The sequence below is a fragment of the Bos javanicus genome, chromosome 16, assembly GCF_032452875.1.
Source record: "Bos javanicus breed banteng chromosome 16, ARS-OSU_banteng_1.0, whole genome shotgun sequence".
NCBI classification, from domain to species: domain Eukaryota; kingdom Metazoa; phylum Chordata; class Mammalia; order Artiodactyla; family Bovidae; genus Bos; species Bos javanicus.
Window position 1 is genome coordinate 21,672,489 of NC_083883.1, and position 14,311 is coordinate 21,686,799.

The 14,311-nt window shown below is 39.4% G+C and overlaps 1 protein-coding gene across 4 annotated transcripts in view; it reads right to left on the reverse strand.

The window, feature by feature from the left end:
* The window catches only part of GPATCH2 (G-patch domain containing 2), a 194,183-nt gene that overhangs the window by 59,892 nt on the left and 119,980 nt on the right, over nt 1-14,311 (reverse strand). For 3 of the 4 annotated variants that reach the window (XM_061382202.1, XM_061382204.1, XM_061382205.1), the window contains exon 7: nt 353-392. The exons of the other annotated variant lie outside the window; for it this stretch is intronic. In XM_061382202.1, coding sequence (XP_061238186.1) covers nt 353-392 — 40 coding nt within the window. The remainder of the gene's footprint in view (nt 1-352; nt 393-14,311) is intronic. 4 annotated transcript variants of the gene reach the window in all.

Here is a 14,311-nt window from a genome sequence, read left to right on the forward strand (position 1 = left end):
TGCTGGCTAATCTAGTTTAATAATAAAACAATTGTTTAAAGCATAGGTACTATTTTCGTGCCTTTGTGAAAAACATATGGAAATGAGGAAGACCTATAAACTCTAAACTGAACTTTAGATCCTTTCCACGGAGGTGACATGTGTGCTGAGGAAGGGAGAAGCGAGGTAAACAACTCTGATGCTTACTGACGGTCACTCCCTTGGTCAGTGCATTAGCACCGGCCCAGTGAACTCCTTTTTAAATAAGCTAGGATATTATCTTTTCTCATAAAGTTGATCTACTATCTTAAAGGGAAATAGTTAAATATTCGAAAGACTGAGTAACTTCCTTTTGGGTTAGAATGTTCCTTACCTGGCCATGCTCTGTCCTAGCCCCAGGGCTAAACCAATGGCTGCAGAGGAAAGAGAAAAGCAGTTAGCGGGAAACTCACTAAAAGCATGTGCTCTCGCGTGATCAGTCTGCATGTGCTGTAAGAAACATATTTGCCACCTAGCAACAGAGCCTTACATACGCTGCATCTGAATGGATAGTTCATGTAATTCTAGGTTTACACCAATTTTGATAGAAATGTAAGAGTGCTCATAACCCAGTAATTTTCAATTAAATAAGCAAACTCAGTTAGAATTACATTTCCATTTAATTATGTTAACATAAACTGCTGGGACTGTATTCATTTTATGAATCAATTCTGGTGAGAAAATCTACAAATGCTATCGTTTACCACAACTTAATTATAGCATCATTACAACAAATGATGACCTTTTGATTGTTGGAGTTTAAAAAAAAAAAAACAGGAAAAATACAAGAACATTATATCCTCTGCCTATGCCTCCAGGAACAGTCACATAATGTGATGTGAACATGATGTGAATTCTAAAGCATCAGCTGAAGGTGCCTTGAACCCATTCCTTCCATAGTTATAACACCTGGATTCTGGTTCACAGCAAATCCAACAACACTGAAAATACGAAAGTCATGGCGCAGCTGAAGCGTTCTGGTCTTGCACTATGCCTCACCCTGCCTCACTTATCCCATACTGTTCTGGAGGCAACTTGGACTTTTAATGCATCTCATGATACCTTTTCAACAGGAGTTATCCTAAGTTGTGTGCTCAGTCCTCTGACCAGTATTCTGCTTAGAAACTAACTAAACATCAAGGAAATTGAGAAAGAGAATGTGGAAAATAAACCAGTGTGCACGCGTATATGGTAAGTCGCTTGTCATGCCTGAATCTCTGTGACCCTTTGGACCGCAGCCCGCCAGGTTCCCCTGTCCATGGGATTCTCCAGGAAAAGTATACTGGAGTGGGCTGTCGTGCCCTTCTACAGGGGATCTTACCAACCCAGGGATTGAACCTGCATCTCTCAAGTCTCCTGCATTGGTAGGTAGGTTCTTTACCACTAGTGCCACCTGGGAAGCTCAAAAAAACCAGTAAAACCCCACAAATATAGGGAACGGTATTAACATTATGATTGCGTGTGGGTGTGTGTTAGTTGCTCAGTCGTGTCTGACTCTTTGAGACCCCATGGACTGTAACCCACCAGGCTTCTCTGTCCATGGGATCCTCCAGGCAAGACAACTGGAGTGGGTTGCCATCCCTTCTCCAGGGGATCTTCCTGACCCAGGGATTGATCCTGGGTCTCCTGCATTGCAGGCAGATTCTTCACCATCTGAACCACCATGGAAGCCCCCAACATTATTAATGCTATTTATTTTTTCATGAACCATTGTACTGAACACATGCATGTGCCACGCACTCTACAGACACGTGACACGTATGTGTTATTTTCTATCCTCAGAAAAACCTTACAAGGTATTGCTCATGTTCCAGGTGCAAGAATGACTGAGGCTGAGATGTTTATTTGTCCAAGGTGCTCGTGTACAAAGGACAAAGGGGTTTACATTGAATGAGCACATTTCCTGGTTCCCTCCAACACTTCTATGTATTCTCTGGCCTCTGTGGTATTAAAACCTGGGAATAAACAGCCTCGACATTAATAGGATGTGGCTATGCTCTTACCTGAACATTTATTTTTCAAGCTCATAGACACTGATGCCCTTTGGCAGGTCAGATTCCACTTTTGTTGTGGGAATCGACACTTACTGGTATTTGTAAATGACGTGTGGATTAATCAGCAACCAGAAACTAATCATTTAGTTCAGTTCCCTGAAAACTTGCCTGAAAAATTTCCCCTCTGCTTGGACTGTGCCTTTTCCTTTAAAGAAAAATGTTTAAAAAAATCAAATGCATACATGCATTTAAATGAAACAAATCAACAAAAAAGTCTGAAAAACAGCATTGTTTCATCTATCCTGAACCCCTAAGCTCTGTTTAGAGAGACCACTGACTCTGCATTTTCTTTTGGTATTTAATGATGTGTTTCTACAGAATATGGTTATACTGGCATGCTGTGGTTAATTTTAGACATTAATAAGTGACTTTCTATTTACTGTAAATTTAGCTCTTTCGTAGCTCCCAATCCTCTATTTCAAGTTATACACACCACATTTGATTAGTCAATAGTGAGTACAGATATTACGACTACATGAACACTTTCTGCGGCTGAATTTTTATTTTTGCCCCTCCCAAAGTTGAGAGTTAACCTGTTTTTCTTCCTTTGCTAGTTTTTGGTGATCTTTCCCAAAAAAGTTTCCAGGAAGTGCTGTAGAAAGAATCTGAACTATAGTGTTATATAAGTGGGTGTAAAAGAAATGGGATGTGAAGAAGTGAAGTGGGCGTAGGATAATTCATGCTATCTAGAAGTTAGGCTTTCAAAGTATGAGAAAGATCAGAAAGAAATAGAAAGAAGTATTTAAAAATTTAAATTTAAAATTTAAAAATGTAGTATATAAGAAAAGAAGCTATTGGAAGGAAAAAAAAACAAAAACAAACTTCTTCCAATCAGAACACAGAGATGCTGGAATCAGTCCTGGACAGAGGAAAGCTCTTTTCCTCTAATACTAAGAAAAAGGAGAGCCAAAGAAGGTATATTTGGATTGTTGTTGTTGTTCAGTAGCTAACTCGTATCTGACCCTTTGCAACTCCATGGACTGCAGCACATCAGGCTTCCTTGTCCTTCACTATCTCTTGGAGTTTGCTCACACTCATGTCCATTGAGTCGGTGATGCTATCTAACCATCTCATCCTCTGCTGCCCGCTTCTTCTTTTGCCTTCAGTCTTCCCCGGCATTAGGGTCTTTTTGGATGAGTCGGCTTTTCTTCACTGGAAGGACTGATGCTGAAGCTGAAGCTTCAATACTCTGGCTACCTGATTTGGAAAAGTTCATCCAAATTTGTGGACTAATAGCCTTACTTTGGAAAGTTGAAGACAAAGTCAAGTTCTCGGGGCAGGGGAGAGGATTTGGGCAGCTTATTACAGGGACTTGGTGACAGGACATAGAATAACTTTTTGGGGACAAGAGAAACAGGAAATGTTGTTGTGGAAGGTCATGGGAAAGCACTGACGAAAGATCTACTGTTCAAAATTATTAATATATATCTGTGTAGCAACAAATCACATAATTTTGTGATTTTATTCAGCAGTGCTCAGTGGACGAGCTATGGCGGTGGGTAGATGGACTGATTCATCCCAGGTTAGGAGTTTATGGAGCAGGATGGCAGGCAGAATTCTAAGAAGACCCCCAGTGATCCATATCCTTGTACAGCTTGCTCTCTGAGTGTAGAAAGGACCCACGCCTATGATGGGATAATCAGTGCTATAATTAGGGTGTGTACTATGACACAACTGGCTTTAAGGAAGGAGGATCATTCTTGGTGGGCTTAAGCTAAGCAGGTGATTCTTTGAAGGGACTGAACTCTTCCTGGTGAAAGATTCAAAATATGAGCGTTTCAACATGAAGATTCTCCATAGTTGGCTTTGTAGTCGAAGGACCATGTTCTTAGGACCTGAAAGGAGCCTCCAAGAACTGAGAGAGATCACTGGCTGATGTGTCGTCAGCAAGAAAACCAGGACTTCAGTAGTACAGCCGCAGGGAACTGCATTCTGCCAACAACCTTCAAGAACTTGGAAGTGGACTCCTTTTAAAAAAGCCTCTAAATGACAACATAGCTGATGCATGCTGTGACTTCAACCTTATCAGACACCGAGCAGGGCACCCAGCTGAGCTCTGCCTTTTTCAGATGTGTGATTTGCAAATACTTTTCTCCCAGTGCGTGGCTTATATTTTCATCTTATTAATAGGGTGCTTTACAGAACAAAAGTTTAAATTTTGATGAAAAGCTTTTCTTCCTCCATTGAATTGATTTTATCCTTTTTAAAGAATCAGTCGAGCATACTGCTGTTAAAGTGGGTCTATTGCTGGATTCTCTATTCTCTTATGTTGATTTATTTGTATACTGTTCTGTCAGCACGTAGAGTCTTGATTACAGTACTCAAGAGAACTGTGAGCCAGTAAATGGGTATTCTTTGAGTCACTAAGTTGGGGGTAATTTGTTAAGCAGCATAGAAAACGCATACACAGTGAGGAGACTGGAGATGATATAATAAAGGACAGAGAATAAAATGAAAGAAGAGGGAGCCTCAAGGAGGACGATGCAGAAAGTGGAGGCGTTTTGGAATGCAATCTTTATTACAGTATGAGGACAGTGAGCATAAGAAAAGAGAAGAGTTGGAAGAAGACCAGGCTGTGATAAGAAAATAGCATAATAAATGTCAGATATGTACAGGGAACCAAGCTAATGGTCATACAAAGATTAACTCATTCAAACCTCACAACCTTATGGAAGAGTTGTAGTGCTATTCAAGGCCACAGAGCTGGCTGGAGTCAAGATTGGGACTAAGTCTGTCCAATTCCACACCCTGTATTCTTTTTTTTCTTAATTAATTATTTTAATTGGAGGATAATTACAATATTATGATGATTTTTGCCATATACTGACATGAATCAGCCACGAGTGCACACATATCCCCTCATCCTGAACCCCTCTTCCACTGCCCTCCCGACCCATCTCTCTGGGTTGTCCCAGAGCACTGGCTTTGAGGGCCCTGCTTCATGCGTCAAACTTGCACTGGTCATCTATTTTACATATGGTAATATACATGCTTAATGCTATTCTCTCAAACCATCCCACCTTCGCCTTCTCCCACAGAGTCCAAAAGCCTGTTCCTTACATCTGTGTCTCTTTTGCTGCCTTGGGTATAGGATTGTTGTTACCATCTTTCTAAATTCCATATATATGTGTTAATAGACTATCTTGGTGTTTCTCTTTCTGACTTACTTCACTCTGTATAATAGGCTCCAGTTTCATCCACCTCATTAGAACTGACTCAAATGTGTACTTTTTAATAGCTGAGCAATATTCCATTGTGTATATGGACCACAGCTTCCTTATCCATTCATCTGCCAATGGACATCTAGGTAGCTTGCATGTCCTAGCTATTGTAAACAGTGCTGTGATGAACCTTGGGGTACACGTGTCTCTTTCAATTCTGGTTTCCTTGCACACCCTATATTCTTAACCACCATTCTCCTTCATTGCCTTCAGTTATTGCAATTTGGGGGAGGGGAAGTCTATCTCTTTTGTTCTGTTTCCTTTTTTGCTCTTTATTAATGTCCTCATGAAACATAAAAGTTCCTTAATTTTTTAGTGAAAACATAAGCAAAACAGGAAATATAGAGGAAACAGTGTCCTTGAAAGCCAAAGAGTCAGATTTATATAAAGACAGCAGAGGAAACGAAGGGCATGAAAGAGGAAGATGTTATAGAGGAGATTATTTCACCAGAGCCAAGATTCCCAAGGAGACTTACGAGGGGGTTAACAGTGAAAGACACATCTGGGAGGAAGGGGCACAAAAAGAATGAAACTGATCGACTGCCCTGGGTGGTCAGGCTGAGACAGGGCTGCACGGTCTGTCTGTTCTCAAGATTCCGAGGGGCTAACTGTGGTTTCTGGGCTCTCTTCTCCCTCTGGGACATGGATGCCTTTGGGGGATGCCTAAGAACTAAGCCTGGGACACGTGACTTCATTTAAGCCTCACCTACCATGCTGAGAGACAGGGGGGCCTGGCGTGCTGCAGTCCACAGGGCAACAAAGAACTGGACACAACTAAGCGACTGAACAACAACCACCACCCCGTTGATAATGGGAATAGCCATCACCTACGGAGCCCTCTCTACAGCCTTCTTTTTAGTAGAGCAATGCAGTCGGTAACTGTGGAGTAGAAGGGGGGTTTGGTTTTTTGTTTTCCTTTTAAGTAAGAAGTAGATAATAAATCTTTAGGGAACAAAGTTTTTTGAACTAAAATCTCTGCAGATGCAGAGTTCCACATTAATTCTTTCTCATTTAATCCCTTGCTCCCACCTATGGGATTGAACTACAAGTAGCAGAAATGTATAGGATTTTGTGAGAAGTCAAATAATATCACACCTATGCAAAAGGACAAAACCAACTTCAAATTCTCTTCTCCTAAACATGTACTTTTCAGAAGGAAAGAGCTACAGCAGTTTATAATACAGATTTTTATTTTTATATAGAGCTTCTATTTTTTGACTCAGCAGCATAATTTTATGCTTAGTGTGCTGTGAACACATCATGGTCTAAATTTGTGCTCTCTAATATGGATACTGGGACTCCCCAGGTGGCTCAGTGGTAAAGAATCTGCTTGCCAATGCAGGAGACTTGGGTTCGATTCTTGGGTCAAGAAGACTCCCCTGGAGGAGGAAATGCAAACCACTCCAGTATCCTTGCCTGGGAAATCCCATGGACAGAGGAGCAGTTGCAAAAGAGTTGGGCGTGATTTAGTGACTAAACAACAACAATATGGATACTAGCCATATATGGCTATTTAAGTTAATATGAAAAATTAGGTTCCTCAGTTGTACTAGCCACATTTCAAGTGCTCTAGACACACATGTTTAGTGGCTACCATAATCAGCAGTGCAGATACAGAACATTTCCATTACTGCAGAAAGTTCTATAGGATAGCACTAGTATAAATAGGTTATCATCGAAAATTTGAACTAGCTTTGGAAGTGTATATAATTTACAATGAACATCTTCCCTGTGAACCATCAGTATTTTACTGAAGAGACTCGGAAGTATGAATAAGTGTATAACTTATTTATGTTTAGGGGTGTTTAGGAAGGGCTTCCCTGGTAGCTCTGACAGTAAAGCGTCTGCCTACAATGTGGGAGACCTGGGTTCGATCCCTGGGTCAGGAAGATCCCCTGGAGAAGGAAATGGCAACCCACTCCTGGAAAATCCCATGGACTGAGAGGAGCCTGGTAGCCTACATTCCATGGGGTCGCAAAGAGTTCGACACGACTGAGCGACTTTAGGAGAGGAGAGAGAGGAATGGGGAAGAAGAAATGTCAGTCAAACTCCTAACTCAATACCCTTTAATAGGGTCAAGAAATGGAAATAAAAATAAAGGTGAGAAGAGAGAGTATTAAGAAGAAGCCACAGAGCACGTAAGAACTACATCCTCGTAGCAACTATAACTGAGGATGCCAAAAGACCAAGGCACGTGTGTCAGTGTAGAAGACACTGACAGGGAGTTCTGCAGCACCGTCACACGTGACCTAGGATGACACATGAAATTTGGTGCTTTTGGTTCTATCTCTGCCTGTGATTTTCAAAATGTTGTCTTCAAAGTGTATTCTATGCAGCCCTGGGCGGCAGAGAGAAGTCTGGTCTTGGTTTGGAGAGAGGAGGTCCCCAGAATACTGAACTAGAGGTCTTTGCATTCCTCACTCCAATGAACTTGCAAGGGCCAAAAAAAAAAAAAAAAAGCCAGTTTCACTTAAGAATGTCCTTGACATAGCAAGATTCCAAGGGAATCACAGCAAATCAGAAGAGGAATTGATCCAGTCTGTTTTATTTATCACCATCTAAAGCTGAAGCTATCTTTGCCATAGAGACATAGATGCTAAATTACAAACTGTAAACGTATGTTAATGTATTCCCAATGACCCTAACCTTTAATCTGGGCAAATCTTACATTAAGCAAACTCGATATTTACACAGAAGATAAAATAAAGGGTGAATATCTGCTTTATAAAGGAATTTATCATAGGATTGTAAGCAGTTACTTGTGTGCATTTAAAGTAAGTTTGGATTTACACACAATTTCTCACATAAATTTCCTAGACTTTCAAATGAAATAAATGCAAAATTTAAGTATCAATGTAAAAATCAATTAATAAATTATATTTACTCAATTTAAAAACAAGTATCTCATAAATAATTAGAAAAATATTGGAAAGAAAAAAATTCTGGACCACTTACAGTCAGTATATAAAGGAAAATGGAGTGAATAAAAAGTAATCCGTTTGATACGTTTGATATTTTTTAAAACTAGGTAGTCATAAAATGATTTTTATTTTGCAGATTTTTATACTTGTATCTTCAAAAAGTCAACCCAATAATTAAGTGTGAATTTCAAAAGTTAGCATGTTATTTTTAATCAGACATTAGAGACTAATTTCTCTCCTTTAGTCAGACTGAGATTCTTGTCACATTTTGTGTACCTCTCCATAGTTATTTTAATGAATATTTCATTTGTCTGCATTATATTTTTAATTAAAAGAAACTTATCATATATCATTGGCTTCCCCGATGGCTCAGCAGTGAAGAATCTGCCTGCAATGCAGGAGACACGGGTTCGATCCCAGGGTTGGGAAGATCCCCTGGAGGAGGAAATGGCAACCCACTCCAAAATTCTTGCCTGAAGAATTCCATGGACAGAGGAACCTGGTGGACTACAGTCCATGGGGTTGCAGAGAATCAGACATTACCGAGAGAATGAACACACACACATCATCGTATATTACTAACAACTGGACTTTCAACACAGAAGTACATGTTCCACGGAAACAATGATTAGATGGAATATAAAACAAGTAGTATGGGCTTCCCTGGTGGCTCAGATGGTAAAGAACCTGTCTGCAATGTGGGAGACCTGGGTTTGATCCCTCGGTTGGGAAGATCCCCTGGAGGAGGGCACGGTAACTCACCCTAGTATTCTTGCCTGGAGAATCCCCATGGACAGAGGAGCCTGGCAGAGGGTCACAAAGAGTTGGACACGACTGAGCAACTAAGCATAGCACACAAAACAAGTAGTATAGTGAAAATAATAACAGTTTTATAGTTATGACACTCTACAAGGCTTTTTAATATCTGTACAGAGCACATGTGAGTTTACCTTTAAAACCAAGGCTCCATAATCTAACATGAGTGCAGCAAAGTTGGCTGTTCATCAGATTTCTACAAGTAATCTTATTTTATACCTGAAATTTTGTAAAATATCTTTCTGGAAACTATTCAAATTTTAATGACTTAGCTCCACTATTCTCATATACTGCACTGAAAACTTCCAGTGAGGTGAGTTATTCCATACTGAGTCCCATGCTGGGGACTGTTCTATTACTTTAAAACCATACACTACTATGTATAAAATAGATGACTAGTGAGAACCTGCTGCATAACCGGGGAACTCTCCTCAGTGCTCTGTGGTGATCTAAATGGGAAAGAAATCCAAAAAAGCAAGGGATGAATGTATACGTATAGCTGACTCACTTTGCTATACAGAAGAAACTAACAAAACATTGTAAAGCAAATATACTCCAAAAAAAAAACAAACCCTAAAAAACTATCCCTTTCTCTTCCCTAGCTCAGCAGCTCTGGTTCTTAGATTTGACACTTCCAAAGTCCCCCACACCAAACTTTATTAACTATGCAATCACTGGTACTGAAAATTCCCAAATGCTATTGCAGTAGAACCTGTAAAATATTTCCCCACATTTATTAAAAATAAAATTGTTGAAATTCTATGAAGTAAAAAATTTGAGATTCATATATCAGATTCTTTTTTTGTAGTTCATCTTCCAAAACAAAACAAATACAGACTTAGAGGAGTCATCAACTGAGTCGTAGTTATCGCCTACTATCCAGTAAGAAGCTTCTAAAGGTGATTTTAACTGACTATTTTCAGGTGGTTACTACAGCTCTGAGGAGAGTGCAGTAGGATTACACAAAACCACAGTTCATCTATGCCTTCCCTATGCCCTGTGCAAGCATCAGGAAGGGAACTGGGGTTGTCTCTTTATTACTAGGCAGTAGTGGAACTTGATAACCTTGATCGCAGAGCCAATGAGTTTTTAATTAATTTATTATTTATTTGGCTGCACTGGGTCTGGGCTGCACTGGGTCCTAGCTGCTGCACATGGTATCTTTGTTGCATCATGTGAGATCTTTCACCGTGGTACGTGGGCTCTCTCTAGCTGGGGTGTGCAGGCTTAGATGCTCTACCACATGTGGGATCTTAGTTCCTTGATCAGGGATTGAACCTGTGACCCCTGCCGTTGCAAGGTGGATTCTTAACCACTGGACCACCAGGGAAGTCCTGAGCCGATGACTATCGATATGTGCATTGTGTTGTATATTTTGAGAAATTTAAGAAAAAGAAAAAGCTTCTATCCTTAGCAAATTCATGGTCCGTTAAAGGAATTATATGCATATAATAACTACAGTCTAGAAAATAATGTAACAAATATTATAATCCAGTAGAAATAAAGACCTAAAGGCAGAATAGAGAAGGTGCTGAGAATTGCTGGTGGGAATTTGAGGGGAAAAAAAAAGATTTTTTGAAGGATATTGTAGCAGATACTGTTATGGCCTCCTCAATAGCTCTAGAATGTTCTAATTCTAGATTTCTGATTATGTCAGTATACTAAACAGCTACCTGTTTAAACCATTATTTGTAGGATATTTCATTATTTTTTCCTGACAGGGGTCTCCAAAAGAGTGACCTCCAACCATTTTTGAGCACATAGTGCCTGAAACAGTTATGAAAATATCTTCTGCTTGCATATTTTATGCAGACATCTAAAATTTTCACTGTAATCTAAATATTTGTAAAGGACTCATTTTATATTACATATATATATTGATATTTTAAAGTCAAATAATTGCACCACTCTTTGAATATATACATTGGAATCTAAATATCACTGTGCTTTTTACACCAGCCATCAATCCATTAAAAAAAGATACTAGGAAAGGCATTTCTTTAAAAGTTGAAAATTTTACATGGTTTAATTTTCTCCTGCAATTCCTTGAATTTCCAATTCACTCCCTCACAGAAGTGTATCCTAATGTAATATAATTTTATTCTTGAAAGCTTTTTCTTAGTTACCCTATCATAGTATTCTGCAACACACACACATATATATTTGCCTGAGTGCTCAACTTCTAAGTCGTACCTGACACTTTTGCGTGCTCAGCTGTGTCCGACTCTTTGCAATCGTACATACTGTAGCCTGCCAGGCTTCTCTGTCAATGGAATTCTCCAAGGAAGAATACCGGAGTGGGTAGCCATTCCCCTCTTCAGGGAATACACACACACACACATTTGTGTGTGTGTGTATATATATATACACACACATAGATATTTACATATATATACACATACATACACATATATACACATACACGCCTATAACATTTTCTTAAAGATTTGTGATTATAATACTGGAACAAAAATTTTAAGAAGTTTATAAGTTAGTCAAGCTAATAATAATTGCTGTTAGTTGATAACCATCAATTACTTAAGATCTGAAAAAGTTATCATTAGTATACAATTAACCAAACATACAAACCAACATAAGTATATTTTGATAATACTAAAAATAAAAATAAAATTTTATTAGAAAACTATCATTAATAAGCTTTTTCCCAAATTAATTCATGTACCCATTGATGAATATTACTTTGGCATCAATTCTATTTGTATTTTTAATACCTTGAGTGCTCAGAAACCTTGTTCACACAAATTGGTAAATGGAAATAAAATAAAAGGAATTTGGTTAAAACCATCACTTGATTATTGAACTCCTTCAGAGTTTTATGCCTAAAAATATCACACAATGACTTCAAGATTCAGGGGTATTTTAAATCATCTACCAGATGCTGAAAACAAAGAATTAGAAACTATCTAGTTAAATTGCATTAAGCTTTGTGACTTAGTCATTTGATTTAATCTGTCAACATCAATATCAGTACAATATGAATGACCCCCTGTTTGGAACCCAAGAGGATTTTAAACCTCAGGGCAATGTGCCAAAATAAAATTAGAACTGAGAGGGCATCTTTTTTTTTCTAAGGTGGAAGAGAGGCAATTTTAAGACTCCCACCCAAAGCATCCAGTTCTGAGAGTCAAAGGTGTGTAGCAGAAAGAAGCAGTTCTTAATGGTCACGTGAGCACTCGCTGTGGCTATCCCTCAAGGCTTAGCCCACAGGGAGCAGAAATGTCCATCTTCCAGTCTTTTCCTGGAACAGTTCTGACTGCACACTTTACAAGCTGCTGTCTGAGGTTCTACAGTGATATTTAGCATGCATCTGTGAGCCTCCTCAGAGTTCAGGGCGTGGTGGGCACTTCCTCTGCCTTCTCACTCCTGCTCGCTGCAAAATATAAACAGGCTGCCAGCACTTCTCTAGGAGGAATTTGTACACAGGTCTGGTGCCCTGCTTTTGTACTTGCCACCCGAGAGACAGACCCCTGGATTTCCTGGTTTTGTCAGCCAATGGAGCTTGCATTCACTGGTCCACAGGACTACAGCAAACAAAGAAGCAGTTTTTAAACAGGCACAGGAACCATGTCCACTTATGGCAAAACAGTGTCCCCTCAAGATCAGTGCTGAGGGAGCAGGCAAAACAGTGTCCCCTCAAGATGAGTGCAGAGGGAGCAGGCAAAACATCCATTTTTGTTTTTCCATGGAAGGGGCTTAGCTACATACTTTCCCAGTTGCTGACTGAGAGTCTGGCTTATAATCAGCCTGTATCTGAGGTGCTGCCTGTAATCCTTCCCTTTTGGACACTGATGATCTTGGCACACCCTCAATTACTAGGAGCCACTGAGAACAAAGATGGTGGCTTGGCTAATCACAAAGATTTGTGAGACAACCAAGAGCATCTCCTACACGAGACTAGTCTCATTGGTACACAATTAACTGAACAAACGTAAATATATTTTGATAATACTAAAAATTAAAATTTGATTAGAAAGCTATCATCAATAAGCATCAAATAAGTAAAATCAGAAATGAAAGAGGAGCCATTAGAACTGATCACACAACAAATACTAAGGATCATAAGAAAATACTATAACCAATTGTACTCCAACAAATCAGATAACCTAGAAGAATGGAAAAAATTCCTAGAAACACACAATTTACCAAACTGAAATCATGAAAAAACAGAAAATTAGAAAAGATTAATAACTAGGGAGGAGATTGAACAGTAGTCAAAAACCATCCAAAAAAATTAACAACTGTGGGAAATAGATGGGGAAACAGTGGAAACAGTGTCAGACTTCTATTTTTGGGGGCTCCAAAATCACTGCAGATGGTGATTGCAGCCATGAAATTAAAAGACGCTTACTCCTTGGAAGGAAAGTTATAACCAACCTAGATAGCATGTTCAAAAGCACAGACATTACTTTGCCAACAAAGGTCTGTCTAGTCAAGGCTATGGTTTTTCCTGTGGTCATGTATGGATGTGAAAGTTGGACTGTGAAGAAGGCTGAGCACCGAAGAATTGATGCTTTTGAACTGTGGTGTTGGAGAAGACTCTTGAGAGTCCCTGGGACTGCAAGGAGATCCAACCAGTCCATTCTGAAGGAGATCAGCCCTGGGATTTTTTGGAAGGAATGATGCTAAAGCTGAAACTCCAGTACTTTGGCCACCTGATGCCAAGAGTTGACTCATTGGAAAAGACTCTGATGCTGGGAGGGATCGGGGGCAGGAGGAGAAGGGGACGACAGAGGATGAGATGGTTGGATGGCATCACTGACTTGATGGACGTGAGTCTGGGTGAACTCCGGGAGTTGGTGATGGACAGGGAGGCCTGGAGTGCTGCGATTCATGGGGTCGCAAAGAGTCAGACACGACTGAGCGACTGAACTGAACTGAACTGAATCAATAAATGTGATACATCAAATTAACAAAATGAAGAATAAAAGTCATGATTATCTTAATAGATGCAGAAAAAACATATGATAAAATTCAACATCTTTTAATGATAAAAATACTCAACAAATAGGAGGAATGTACTGCAACATGGTAAAGACCATATATGGTAAGTCCAAAGCTAACATCACAGTCAATGGTAAAAAGCTGAAAGTTCTGCCTCTAAGATTAGGAAAAAGACAAGAATGCCTACTACTCTTGCCACTTCTATTTAACACATATAGGAGATCCTAGACAGAGAAATCAGGCAAGAAAAAAAAAGCAAAAGCATCCATATCAGAAAAGAAGAAGTAAAACTGTCTTTGCAGATGACTTGATACTATAT